We start from the raw sequence: 15,118 nt of genomic DNA, 5'->3' as shown, positions 1-15,118 counted from the left end.
ATTTAAGTAAGTATATAATATTCTTTGACGTTCGATGCACAATTTTTGTAATTACCTTTTTTTTTGCAGTATTTTCAATATTTTTGACTACACGCATTATTTGTATGTATTAGTATTGGCGAACGCTTTAAATTAATTCCTTGGATAGTAAATAGTAATTGTAACAAGAAAGTTTCGTTTGATACCTAAACATTATTTAATTCAATGTAAATACATTTCAATTTAGAACCAATCATATTATTAATATGTACTAGAAATCTTTATTGTTAAATTATTTACCTGTTAACTCGAAAAAAGCTATTTACATTTAAATTGTTATTGTACCTACTTAAATAATTAATAGGGTCTTGTACTGTAGTAATAAAATGATGTGATTTTTTGTATAGACATAGTTTACGGGGCTGGAATTTGTTTTTAACACAAAAAATATATTTCCGCAGAAATTAGTCTATTTTTATGTTATAAAATTGAAAAATATATTTTGTCGTTTACGAATTGTGACGTCATTAATCGCCTTCCATACAGCGTGATGTTAATAATTACTCATGTTGAAAATAAACAAAAATCATATCTTTTTATAATTAATCTCTTCATAATAAATTCTAGCCCCAAAAACAACCGCTATACAAAAAATTACATCATTTTGTTACTACAGTCCAAGACCCTATTGTTATTTTATTCCACTCATAGTATTACACCAGATTCTTTCATTTGAATGAGTAATATCCTAAGGAAATCTGTTCGTGTTCATATTTGATAATAAAACATTTATTATTTACAAACTCGATATTCTGTTTTTCTATAGATAATTCCTATAGAATAAAATATTTTTAGAAATTATTGCCTGTTCTAATTCATGAAGACTAAGTGAATTTCCTAATGTTTCCATTAAGTTGAAGTATAAATGATTGTTGTCTGTCGTATATTATAAATAAAACGATGCAAATTGATTTGGTATATAACAGATTGTAGTATTATAGAGTTGTGTATTGTACTCGTACATCGATCTTTCTAGTACACATATTAGTGGCATGTAATAAAATAGAATGTTAATGTGGCTAATTCCTTTGTACACAATCTCTAAACTAAACTAAAATATCACGTCTAAATCTATTGCTATCCCTTTCATAATGTTGCTTGCGGAAAAGGAAAGCACTAGATTTAGACCTGTTAATTTAGTTTAGTTTAGAGATTGTGTACTAGAGAATCGGCCTCATTGTTCAATGGAAGACTCACTTTACGCGTTCCTTAAATATTATATTAACAAATATGAAATGTTAATTAGAGCGCCCATATTTAAATAGATACATAAGGATTTGTCAAGGGTGTTCTTTGTAATAAATATGAAAATATGAATTGACAATCAGAAATTATCTTTTATGTGTCGCTAAATTCTAATGTCGATGTGATGATTACATATTTGAAACAATATTTAATATAAATGTAATTTAAATTATTATTATAACAATAAATTGTATTAATTCTACATATTATGTGTTTTATTTATAATTTTCATAATATTAGGTACCTTAACCACACTAATATTATAAATGCGAAAGTGTGTCTGTCTGTCTGCCCGTCTGCTAGCTTATCACGGCCCATCCGTTTAACCGATTTCGATGAAATTTGGTACAGAGATAGCTTGCGTCCTGGGGAAGGACATAGGCTCTTAAAAATTTTATTAGGAAAATTAAAGAGTTCCCGAGGGATTTTAAAAAACCTAAATCCACGCGGACGAAGTCGCGGGCATCATAATAATATATTCACGATAAATAAATTCACGGTTTTCGGATTTTCTCTCTTATGTGTGCTATAAGACCTACCTACCTCCAAATTTCATGATTATAGGTCAACGGGAGGTACCCTATAGGTTTCTTGACAGACAGACAACGAAGTGACCCTATAAGGGTTCCTTTTTAAAAACTAATGTTTCTAGAAAGAATGCAACGTGGGTTAGTTATAGTTTTAATTATATTTTGTTTGGTTATACGTAGCATTATTTTTTAGAACCATTAATTCTTGGAAATACTCAAATTGTAAATACAATACAAGATTTACGAAATATTTTTTTATTAGAATGCAAACTTAACTGTAAAATACGTTTTACTTCATTCTATAAATACTAGCTAACCTAAGGAACTTAGGTTAATATTTAAATGCTATCTAAACTAACATCTTATAGGACTGCCATCTGCATTAGTAGGTATCTTCGGTTTGCACACCTTTTTCCGTCCTTCTGCGCTGCTCACCATCGTGCAAGTAAAGGTGAAATATCCGCAAGATGACGACTTGGTATAATAAGTGTGCGAGTATTGCTTGCGAATGTTGTTTTCATTATCTAGGGCACGAGTAACTGATTTTGAAACCGATACGTATCTATTGTTTTCTTTTGGACTGTGCAGAGATCTTAAATTTTTAGGTTTTACATATTTAGCATGAGATGCAGGGTAAGTGTATTTGACTTTGCCCGTCCCTGGCGTAAGTGTTACCGTCTGGGCTTGGGATGGAGAATCCCTGGATCCAACAACATAGGTATTGTCTTTCGATGCTACCGATTTTACACTGCCTGTAAAGCCAATAGGTATTGTGTAACCGCCAGTTCCAGGAACGCGTTCACCAGGTTGATAAACTTTACTTTCATCGGGACGCTCTGAATTCTTCTGAGTTATCTGTGCGTTATGATTGTTTAGAGACCCTAAAACGATTTGTTGCGTATTGCCACCTAATGTTTGTCGTACTTCAAGGCCTTTTCTGCTTGGGTTTAGATATGATTGATGTGTTGGTGAATCGCTTGTAAACTCGTCATAATTAGAGTAATCGCCTTGCTCCACGTCGGTGCCATCATTTCCATCATTGTCGAAACCCACATCTGTGTCGTAGTTGTACGGCTGATTTTCATCTTTATAGGTGGTGAATTCGTAATCTGTGTTTGGACCATAATTTGTGTTGAAAGATTTTCTGCTACCTAATGATATAGGTCCACTTGAAATATCTTGGTTTACAGAAGAAGCGATTTTGTGGTGATCTAAATGTGTATGACTGGAATATCTACTTTCAGAATTCTTCATTGTTTCATCCATTGTGTACTGTGTAGTAGTTTCTTCTCCGATAAGCTTAGGTTCAAATGGAGTAAGTTCAGAAAGAGGTGTTTCAGGTAAAGTCGTTGTCGAATCTAATGGTCTTTCATCAGTTACTAAAGATTGCGGCTTTTCGGTCATATCGACGTTTATATTTTTCTCGTTTTCATCAAAAACGTCAATTTTTTCGAAAGAGAGTCGATTTGGAAATATAGCATCTTTATCTAGACTAGCACCTGACTGAGCCGCTCCATTATAAGTTATACCATATTTAAAGGTACCGTGCAGTTGCGATTGAGATTGGCCGGTGCGTCCACTAGATTGCGCTGACGCCACGCCGCCACCCACGAATGGAATTTGTTGGGAGTCATGTGACGCTTTATCTTTGTCTTTGTACGGAGTGAATCCAATTTGAGCTTGGGATGAAGTACTTCCAGGACCTCGAGCTTGTGCGTCGGCCATACCGCCCTTTACGCTACCTTGAACTTGTGAGTTTGAGGAATGCATAACACCATTACTTTGAGACTGAGTTTGAATCGAACCAGTTTCTGAACCAAGTTGAACAGTAGCTTGAGACTTGTTATTTCTGCCGCTGCCGGTTGCTGAACTAGAAGCTCCCTTTTTTCCACCACTTACTTCACTTTGCGCTTCTTTATTTTCGCCAGTGATTTGCGCTTGCGCTTGGAATGATCCAGAACCCGTGTATGTTCCATGTACGTTTGTTTGCGCTCTCCCTTTATCATTGCCTCCTTTGGCAGATGCACTAGCAGAAGTACCGTTAGTAGCTTGAGCAACACTGGCTTCAGCTTCAGAATCATCTCCATCGACAGCACTCAAATTCGGGTCCATATAATTTAGAGGCATACCTAAATTATAATAATTAAAGTTATTATATTATTTTTATAATTTTTCTATGATAGTGTTTTTATCTACACTTTAAGGAAATTTTTAGGTTCGGGCGCGAACACAGAAGACGCAGGTTCGAATTCTGCCGGTTCCGCAATTTTTGGTATGTATAAAAAAAAGTTATTATTTTGTACTAGCTTTCAATGAAAGAATTTCCAGAATTGAATTTCAATATTTCCATAGATTAATCCCGCATTTTATCATCAACATTTTTATCTATATATATAAAGGGAAAAGGTGACTGACTGACTGACTGGCTGATCTATCAACGCACAGCTCAAACTACTGGACGGATCGCGCTGAAATTCGGCATGCAGATAGCTATTATGACGTAGGCATCCGCTAAGAAAGGATTTTTCAAAATTCAACGCCTAAAGGGGTAAAATAGTGGTTTGAAGTTTGTATGAAAGTCTGTCAGTTTTAAAGTAAGAATCGCTAAATTTAGCAATTTACTCTAATCTATATGTATATAAAAGGAAAAGTTGACTGACTGACTGACTGATCTATCAACGCACAGCTCAAACTACTGGACGGATCACGCTGAAATTCGGCATGCAGATAGCTATTATAACGTAGGCGTCCGCTAAAAAAAGAATTTTTCAAAATTCAACCCCTGAAGGGGTAAAAGGGGTTTGAAGTTTGTATGAAACTCTGTCAGTTTTGAAGTATATATAAAGAAGTTTTGTAGTTCATATTTTTGCAATTAGCAGTATTACATATTTTATTAAACTCATATATTAAAATCTCATAGTTAAAGATCAACCCTATGGGTGTAAAATAGGAGTTTAAAATGTGTGTAGTCCACGCGGACGAAGTCGCGGGCATAAGCTAGTTTCTTTATAAGTATTGATTTCAACTGTGAATAGCAATAGAGTTGGAGTACTTAGGTACTTACCATTGTAATCAACATTTTTTCCTGTTGGAACCTGTAACGAGAGAAACATGTTTTATTTTAATTTGTAATTGTATTTAATAGGTCTTTTTAAAATTTATTTCACTACTCACCCCCTGGTTTAGGTTATTCGGTGTTTTGCTAAATTGCCCGTCTGCAGCAGTTGGTCTACCTTGAGGGCCGAATGATCCACCATTAGGTCCCATATTTCCTGAGCCTCCATTTGGTCCCCCGAGGGGACCTTGTCCATTACCACCTGAAGCTGATCCATATGGCTGACCAGCCTGGTCCTTACCGTATTGCCCTTGTGGAATATTCGTTCCCATTTGACCATACGGATCTGTGCCATAGTGTCCACCAGGAACTGAAATTTCTCCCGCAGGTCTCGTTTCATATTCCCCTTCATGGCCAGTAGGACCAACAGAATCACGAGGTATATACGATCCGGCATTACCTATATTATATGTGTTACTGGGAGCATTTATTCCACCATTACCGTTATGTTTATCACCACCATCTGGTAATCCTGTTCCAAACTGTCCATGTGGGATATTAGGTCCACCAGTACCACCATAGACACCATTTTGGGCATTTGGTCCACCATGATGTCCTTTTGGAACATTCTGCCCATTCGTGCCACCTGTACCAAGTTGTCTTCCTGATTCATCTATCGGATCACCATGAGGTCCACCGATACCTCCATAATTACTTGTAGGTCCGATAACTCCGTTAGGCAGCCCATTAGTGCCACCTGTACCAAACTGTCTTCCTGGTCCATCTATCGGACCGCCATGAGGTCCACCGATACCTCCATAATTACTTGTAGGTCCGATAACTCCGTTAGGTTGCCCATTAGTGCCACCTGTACCAAACTGTCTTCCTGGTCCATCTATCGGACCACCATTAGGTCCACCGATGCCTCCATAATTACTTGTAGGTCCGGTAACTCCGTTAGGCTGCCCATTATTGCCACCTGTACCAAACGGTCTTCCTGAACCATCTATCGGACCACCATTAGGTCCACCGATGCCTCCATAATTACTTGTAGGTCCGGTAACTCCGTTAGGCTGCCCATTATTGCCACCTGTACCAAACGGTCTTCCTGAACCATCTATCGGACCACCATTAGGTCCACCGATGCCTCCATAATTACTTGTAGGTCCGGTAACTCCGTTAGGCTGCCCATTAGTGCTACTTGTATCAAACGGCCTTCCCGATCCATCTATCGGACCACCATTACGTCCACCGATGCCTCCATAATTACTTGTAGGTCCAGTAACTCCGTTAGGCTGCCCATTAGTGCCACTTGTATCAAACGGCCTTCCCGATCCATCTATCGGACCACCATTACGTCCACCGATGCCTCCATAATTACTTGTAGGTCCAGTAACTCCGTTAGGCTGCCCATTAGTGCCACTTGTATCAAACGGCCTTCCCGATCCATCTATCGGACCACCATTACGGCCACCGATGCCTCCATAATTACTTGTAGGGCCGATAACTCCGTTAGGTTGCCCATTAGTGCCACCTGTACCAAACGGTCTTCCCGATCCATCCATCGGACCACCATCAGGTCCACCAATGCCTCCATAATTATTTGTAGGTCCGGTAACTCCGTTAGGCTGCCCATTAACTGCAAATTGACTTCTAGGCACCTCAGCGCCATTTGTTCTAGGTGCATTGCCAGAAGTATAAAAAAAATTAGGTTGATTCTGATTATTTCCAGTGCCATACGAACCAGAAGATCCCGGTAGTCTTCCGAAAGTACTTTCTGCCTGCGGAGATACTAAGTTATTCGGTGTCCTGACCATTGAGTTCGATACTCCATTTCCAATACCATAGTTATTAGGATAATCACCCCTACCCAGAACGTTATTGGGAAGTATACAACAGAAATAATTGTTTCCACCAGGCCCTGAAAATGGACCAGACGCAACTGGCCACGTGAAACCTCCACCTCCACTAGTTCCACTGGGAGGGTAGCCCTCGCCTGTCGATCCACCTGGAGGATAAACTCCACCCCCAGTCGTTCCACTAGGAGGGTAACCACCACCTCCGGTTGTGCCACTTGGAGGGTAACTGCCTGTTCCGGTTCCACCAGTGGGGTAACCTCCAGTTCCAGTTGTTCCGCCAGGAGGGTAACCTCCAGTTCCAGTTGTTCCGCCAGAAGGGTAACCTCCAGTTCCAGTTGTCCCACCAGGAGGGTAACCTCCAGTTCCAGTTGTTCCGCCAGGAGGGTAACCCCCAGTTCCAGTTGTTCCACCAGGAGGGTAACCCCCAGTTCCAATTGTTCCACCAGGAGGATAACCTCCAGTCCCGGTTGTTCCACCAGGAGGGTAGCCTCCCCCTCCAATGGCTCCACCAGGAAGATAACCTCCAGTTCCAGTTGTTCCACCAGGAGAGTAACCTCCAGTTCCAGTTGTTCCGCCAGGAGGGTAACCTCCAGTTCCAGTGGTTCCACCAGGAGGGTAGCCTCCCCCTCCAGTAGTTCCACCAGGACGGTAGCCTCCATTTCCGGTTGCTCCACCAGGAGGGTAACCTCCAGTTCCGGTTGTTCCACCAGGAGGGTAACCTCCATCTCCAGTTGTTCCACCAGGAGGATAACCTCCAGTTCCCGTTATTCCACCAGGAGGGTACCCTCCACCTCCAGGTGTTCCACCAGGAGGATAACCTCCAGTTCCCGTTTTTCCACCAGGAGGGTAACCTCCACCTCCAGGTGTTCCACCAGGAGGATAACCTCCAGTTCCCGTTGTCCCACCAGGAGGGTAACCTCCGCCTCCAGTTGTTCCACCAGGAGGGTAACTTCCACCTCCAGTAGTTCCACCAGGTCGGTAGCCTCCATTTCCGGTTGTTCCACCAGGAGGGTAACCTCCAGTTCCGGTTGTTCCACCAGAAGGGTAACCTCCACCTACAGTTGTTCCACCAGGAGCATAACCTCCAGTTCCCGTTGTTCCACCAGGAGGATAACCCCCACCTCCAGGGGTTCCACCAGGAGGATAACCTCCAGATCCCGTTGTTCCACCAGGAGGGTAACCTCCACCTCCATGTGTTCCACCAGGAGGATAACCTCCAGTTCCAGTTGTTCCACCAGGAGGGTAACCTCCACCTCCAGGTGTTCCACCAGGAGGATAACCTCCAGTCCCAGTTGTTCCACCAGGAGGGTAACCTCCGCCTCCAGTTGTCCCACTAGGAGGGTAAGCTCCACCCCCAGTTGTTCCACCAGTAGGGTAACCTCCAGTTCCAGTTGCTCCACCAGGAGGATAACCTCCACCTCCACCTCCAACTGTTCCACCAGGAGGAAAACCTCCAATTCCAGTTGTTCCACCAGGAGGAAATCCTCCACCTCCACCTCCAGGTGTTCCACCAGGGGGATAACCTCCAGAACCAGTTGTTCCACCAGGAGGGTAACCTCCACTTCCACCTCCAGTTGTTCCACCAGGAAGGTAACCTCCAGTTCCGGTTGCTCCACCAGGAGGATAACTTCCACCTCCACCTCCAGTTGTTCCATCTGGAGAGTAACCTCCACCTACACCTCCAGTTGTTCCACCAGGAGGGTAACCTCCAGTTCCGGTTGCTCCACCAGGAGGATAACCTCCAGTTCCAGTTGTCCCTCCAGGAGGGTAAGCTCCACCTCCACCTCCAGTTGTTTCACCAGGAGGGTAACCTCCAGTTCCAGTTGTCCCACCAGGACGGTAAGCTCCACCTCCAGTTGCTCCACTAGGAGGATAACCTCCAGTTCCAGTTGTCCCACCAGGAGGGTAAGCTCCACCTCCAGTTGTCCCACCAGGAGGGTATCCAGGCCTTTGATATCCACCATCCGGAATATAACCGTTCCCTCCTGGCCTAGATCCTGGTCGCTTAAGATTTCCCACTTCATAGTCGACTTTTCCGTAGCAATCATCACAACTGGGGTCATATACTGTCTGGCTCTGAGCTTGTCCCATACCGCTGTTACCGCCTTAAAAACAAACATGTTACGTTCAGACATTTACATAGGGACCTAATGACTCGTGTTCACTAGCTGATTGCCGACCTCCGGCCGCAGTGGTAAGCGATGTGGTCTTATTAGTGGTAGGTCCCGGGTTTGATTCCTGGCAGGGGTTTGGAATTTTATAATTTGTAAATGTGGAAGGCTTCGGCCATGACTAGTTACCACCCTACCAGCAAAGCCGTACCGCCAAGCGATTTAGCTTTCCGGTACGATGCCGTGTAGAAACCAAAGGTGAGTGGGTTTAATAAAAACTGGCATACCCCTGCCAGGTTAGCCCACTTCCATCTTAGACTGTATCATCTCTTTCCACCAGTTGAGATTGCAGTCAAGGGCTAACTTCTATCTAATTTTTTTTAAAGATTTCAGCGCTGGCAATTCTTTTGCAATTTGTAAACACTCGCAGTAAGTCAATTTTTGTAAGCTTTTAAATTGGAAAACACCTTCCGCAAATTAACTTCTTCAAGTTTAATTGCTAGTGGACACTCGGTATAACAATCGGACCCAGGACTCGAACCCAGGGCCAATTAACGAGTAAATTCAACTGGCTGTTTTATACCAGAGCAACAACATGTGACATGCAACAGAAACACCCTTTATAGAGAAAGAGGCTGTAAGGGCCAGACCTTCGTTTTTTCATAAAAGCTGAAAGTTTCTCTGCGCATTGTCCCGACACTATCCATAGGGAGGAGCAATCAGCAACTATGAAGTTTGGATCATGATGGTTTTGGCAGATAACAGGTAGCAAAGACGTACAAAATATTTCGTTGCCACAATACTAAATGAGTACTAAGCAATGCATAACGTCGTTTCTAATACTATTCCGAAGAAAATCAGTACCCTTAATATAAATGCGAAAGTGTTTGTTTGTTGGTTTGTCCTTCAATCACGTCGCAACGGATTGATGTGATTTATTGCATGGGTTGTGGGTGGTAAAGACCTGGAGAGTGACATAGGCTACTTTTTATCCCGGAAAATTAAAGAGTTCCCACGGGATTTTTAAAAACCTAATTCCACGCGGACGATGTCGCGGGCATCAGCTAGTATGAAATAATTAGACTTTATACATTGTATACGTTACCTATTAAAATGTTATTAGAAAACCAAAGTTATTACAAGATCTTATTTTCTTTTAGATTAATGGGAAGGGGTCACAACTTACCCTCAGCAATGAGTCATACGATGCAAAGAAAGAAATACTTACTAACACTAGCCCTCGAAGAATCCGCGGCTGAGTGAGCTTCTGCTTTCCCTTCATCTTTTCCATTGCCTCGGTCTATTGCCAAATATTGAGATTGTGTCTGTCCTCGGTACCTCCCTCTGGGAGGGTAACCCTGGCGACGCACTCGTACAGTGCTGCCCAAAGTGCGAGCTACTTCTGTCCACTCGGGTGTATGACTGTTTCTGAGGACTCTTTTGCAAATCATCGTCTTCATTAGTAGGGGTTTTTCGAAGGGTTCAATCTGTACATAAATAAAAAAGAATTCAGCTTTTTGCCTCCTTTCATTGATAACTTTTTATTTTAAGAGACTTGTCCTGACTAACAGATCTATCAAAGCACAACCTAAATTGCTTTTTTTTGACGTAGGCGCTCACTAACGAAAGGAATTTTGGAAATTCAACCTCAGGGGTTAAATGGGGTTTGTATGAAAGTCCATCATTTTCCAAGTCATATCTTTGAAAATTGATATATGGGTTTTCGGGTAAAAATAAATAAGTATGTGTTAGAATTTTCGGACATTCCAAACCCGCAACGATTTTTAAAAATTCTACTTGAGTAAGATGGGGCGGGCTAGCTATAGTCTACTATTGATAAAAAATGAACTAATGTAATAACACCAATAATATTGTTTTTAAACGAGAAAATTACGCGTTTGCCTTGACATGAATAAAAACATTGATCTATTAAAAGTTGATGTTTAGTAACCATTCGGTTCAAGGAATTTCAAGATAGGCTTTAGTTTTTAAAAAAATCCTTATCGCTTGTTGATAAACTATCATGCAACTTAGAAGGTGCAATTATATTTTTGCTGTGGCTAATTCCATTGTACATAATCTCTAAACTAAACTAAAATGACACGTCTAAATCTATTGCTAATCCCTTTCATAATGTTGCTTGCAGAAAAGGATGGCACTAGATTTAGACCTGTTAATTTAGTTTAGTTTAGAGATTGTGTACTAGAGAATCGGCCACATTGTGCGTTTGGATTTGAGTTTTTAGATCCCTTTTAAATTCCTTGCTAATGAGAATCAGTTACGTTCTTAAAGTCGCCAGTGCAGTGGATTTAAGGTCAACTCACAATGCACTTTCTAATACGCGGTCTGCACTCCAGAACACATCTTAATCGAAGGTAGCGGGAAGTGGGTGGATGAGGAAGGCGGAGGATCGTGTGGTGCTCTGGGGAAGCAGGCTAATTGATGGATAATTAGTTGATGGGCGTAGACTTCTAGGCAGAGCAATCCTGCATGGCTAAATGGGCGAAATGGAGAAGGGATTATATCATCCGGTAGAAGTCAACAAAACAGCGTCATATCGTCTTCGCAAAGTGCAGAAACCCCTTTTGGGGTTGAGTAGGTATATGTTTTTATAACGGTCGGCTTTGCATTCAGCAGGCCATTAGATATTGTAATATTTTAATTGCTTATGTAATACCTGGATATCATAACATTTTTTAAAAAAGAGTAACTACTTGAGTTTCTTGTAGACTCTCAGTAGAATCTGCTTTCGTCTACCCAGTATGTACGACTGTAAAGCCGGTTCGTCCGCAAATCGTTCCAATTGCTAGAATGATATCGATTTGAGGTACTGATCCTGGCAGGAAAAAAATCATAAGCTCGCCTACCAGAAGTCCTCAAACAATGTATGTCGTTTTTTACATCTGAGCAACGAGGAGACACACGTTTAATAATTTTTTGCAATATTTAATTGTAAGAAATAAGCCTACCTTCTGACAAGTTTTGGCCGCAATGCGCTTATCTAGGAGGGTTAATCGCTTGAAGGTGCGTTACCCTACCGGTAAACTAACCACAGCCAAAGTCAGGGCTGAGCCAAATAAAAATGACAATCTATTGAGAACGGATTTCCTCTCAAAATTCAAAGGGTTTGGCCATAGTCTACCATGCTGGCCAAATTCACACACCTTTATGGAGAACTCTCAGGAATGCAGATTTACTCACGATGTGTTCTTTCACCGTAAAATCAAATGCATATACTTGCTTAAAACGTACGAGTACATAGCTCGAAAAGATACGAGTAGTGGTGTGTGGCTGAGATCGAACCCCGGACAGAATAGGAGGCCGACGCTTTGACCACTAGGCTATCACCGGCTTAAAACCACAGTCATCAGAAATGATATAATATGTGAAACATCTACATACCTATCACTATGATATAATTAAAAGCAATATTTAGGTCAACGAGCTATACCAGTCTAATGAGAACTGTACTGACACATATTACTTTACTTATACCTACTTAGTAATAAAAGAGATAACCCCATGTTTAAGTAACGTTCTAAATACTTTAACGCCTAATTATTTAGATATTTGTTATCTGTAAATATGTTGAAACCACTATACTAAGAGGAATGTTTATTTGGATATTGAACCACAGAAAAGTTAATACAACAAAAAAAACTATATATAGTATATACATACAGAAAAACGTATCACTAAAAAACCACCACTATATATATAAACAATATACATATATCTACTTATGGATCAATGAAAAAGAAGGTTCTAGCTAAGTTTTCTCATGACCAAAATATGTAGGTGGATAAAATTTGATGCAATACAATTTTGGAATTAAAAAATCCGAGTAAAAGGGAGAAAAATAGTTTTTGCTTATCAACTGTCTGATAAATTATTTTACGACAAAATGATACCTTCTTACTTCGGCCAGCAAATAAATTGTTGATTTAACCCTACTTGTGTCCTTAATGTCGATTTACAAAAGTATGGTTAAGTAGATACGTTTCTATTTTTTTTTCTCGTAATTAACACTCAATTCAGATATCTGCTTTAGTTTCTTGGCTGGCAATTAAAGTAATTGTTTACTGCTCTATATTGAAACCCCTTTGGATGCAATGCATACAATGATTATGAGGCACAAGCTGTAAGACCAATATCATGCGGATTCAAAGTTTTCAAAACAATATATTAAGGACAATAACTAATACGCCCTGGTTTACACACAACGATGAATTGTACCCGTATCATGAAATTCCAACTATTTCTGAGGAAATAAACAGGTACTCTATCAATCCGCACATGGCCGGCGTGGTAGACTATGGCCAAAACCCTTCTTACTCTGAGAGGAGACCAGTGCTCTGTAGTGAGCCGGCGATGGGTTGATCATGATGAAACAGGTACTCTATAAAACACAAAGTACGTCTTGCCAAGCATCAAAACCCACTTGCCATTCACTTTTAGTCGCCCCAAGAGTAAAAAGATTAAAACAAATATCCATACTAGACTTAGGTACGCATAGTTACCAAACTAGAAAAGATACATTCAGATTTCTATATCCTGAGCTTTACGATCATATACGAATTTATCAAACAAGTCGTAATAAAAATTACATTAGAAAATGGCACCATGGGGCCACTCTTTTGATTTTTTTTTTTTTAATTATAGCCTCGAGATGATATTGTTAGGATTCTAACGATATCCATACATCGAAATCAGTTTAGGAATTGTTGTTATGGTGGTAAAAAGAAACTCACATAATACATGAACTCTGAAGACTTTACCTCCTTTTTTTGGGCTATAGTGTAATAATAAATCAACTGGTAGATAAATGATAACATATTATACCTATCAAATACTAAGAAATTTATTTTCAATCCTGATTTATCGCAGTGCAATTGAATTTAAGGGAATGGAAAAATAGGTATACTATTCGCAACGCCACACGTATAAAACACACTTACAATAGCATAGCACACTACACATCACTCGTTTGTTAATAACGGAAGTACTTAGTTAATGAAATTAACTTACCCAGATAAGATTATGATAAATAGTTATAAAAATCAAACTTGCCTTTATCGTGAAGAGCTTTCGATGTGGGGAGAAATATCGCAGATCGCTAAGGCCACAGTTATCATCAATGTTCGTTTTCGAACGGATTTCATTAATGTCCTTTGTGATATCCTCCAAATTAACTAGCCAAGCAATACATGTTTGACTGCCTGGCAATTGGCACAGCAGATGTTTCTGTAATAAGCCCAATATAATAGTAAGTAAGTATTTTGTAGTAATTAGAGAGTGCCTACTTTTTTATGTGACTTTAGTTGTGTTTGGCGATTTTGGGATGAGTAAAAACGACAAGGTCGCGTTCTGACATGCTAATTTTAATTTATGATAACATGAAATATTTGAAAAAAATCCCTGTTTTTTTATAATTGCAAGTCTTCACTTCTGTCGGAAGCCCCCACTGTCTGCAATTTTTTTTATTGTATTTATTCACATTAACAACTACCATAAGTTACTACCAAAAATCAAAAACTTGGTATTCTACCTTAACTTGGTACTAGATTAGTCGTACCTACTGTCTTGTAAACATTTATAAAAGATTGACAATAAAAAACTTCAGTATCAAAAATAGAAGAAAACATTAGGAAAAATAATTTATTAGGATAGTCCTTCAGCTTTTTTAAGTAATATAGTTTATGTATTTAACTCCTTGAGTTGAATTGGATAATTTAATAATCTAATAAAATCACGGATTATTTTTTCATCATGTGGTTTTATTTAGCTTAGCCCTTACCTGAGGTAATGAGTTGGTGTTTGTTAGAAAGGTCAGTATTAATGGTAAGACGAGCCGCGGCGAGCTAAACGCGCGCGGAGCACGCATTTCGGCGAAAGACGAATAAACTCTGCGCACCAGGCTCACCGCCCGCCACATGACCCCTGAACTGAGATGAACTCGTGCAAGATACCCAGCTCACCCAATTTCGAAGATAGTGCGTCGTCAAACTTGCGTATAGGAAGTGACAAATCTAGATACCGACTTGTACTCGATTCGCGAATTTAGGTTCCCAAGATGTAAAAAGTAGAAATAGGTACCTATATTATTTATATAATATCTGTCCCGGCTATACCCACGTGTGTAGTCCGGGGTCCTTTTTCAAGGGAGTCAGTTCGCGCACGCGTCGCGATTATGACCCGGATGGGTTCGAAACTAGTCGGCCTAACGTCGACTTAACACGTGAGTAAAGCCGGGACAGATATTATATGTAATGGAAATCA

General features: G+C 40.2%; 1 protein-coding gene across 1 annotated transcript; it reads right to left on the bottom strand.

Annotated features, from left to right (window-relative positions):
• Positions 1-2,168: 2,168 nt before the first annotated feature.
• On the bottom strand, positions 2,169-7,453 carry LOC117995760 (uncharacterized). Its single transcript, XM_069508827.1, has 4 exons — positions 6,740-7,453; positions 4,989-6,650; positions 4,879-4,909; positions 2,169-3,943 (listed from the first exon to the last, which is right to left on the bottom strand). The coding sequence occupies exons 1-4, from the start codon at positions 7,451-7,453 to the stop codon at positions 2,169-2,171; spliced, it is 4,182 nt and encodes a 1,393-aa protein (XP_069364928.1).
• Between the last annotated feature and the right edge of the window lie 7,665 nt (positions 7,454-15,118).

The sequence above is a fragment of the Maniola hyperantus genome, chromosome Z (assembly GCF_902806685.2).
Source record: "Maniola hyperantus chromosome Z, iAphHyp1.2, whole genome shotgun sequence".
In the NCBI taxonomy this organism is placed as follows: Eukaryota; Metazoa; Arthropoda; class Insecta; order Lepidoptera; family Nymphalidae; genus Maniola; species Maniola hyperantus.
Note: the sequence above shows the minus strand (reverse complement) of the source record. Positions and strands in the feature narration are given on the sequence as shown.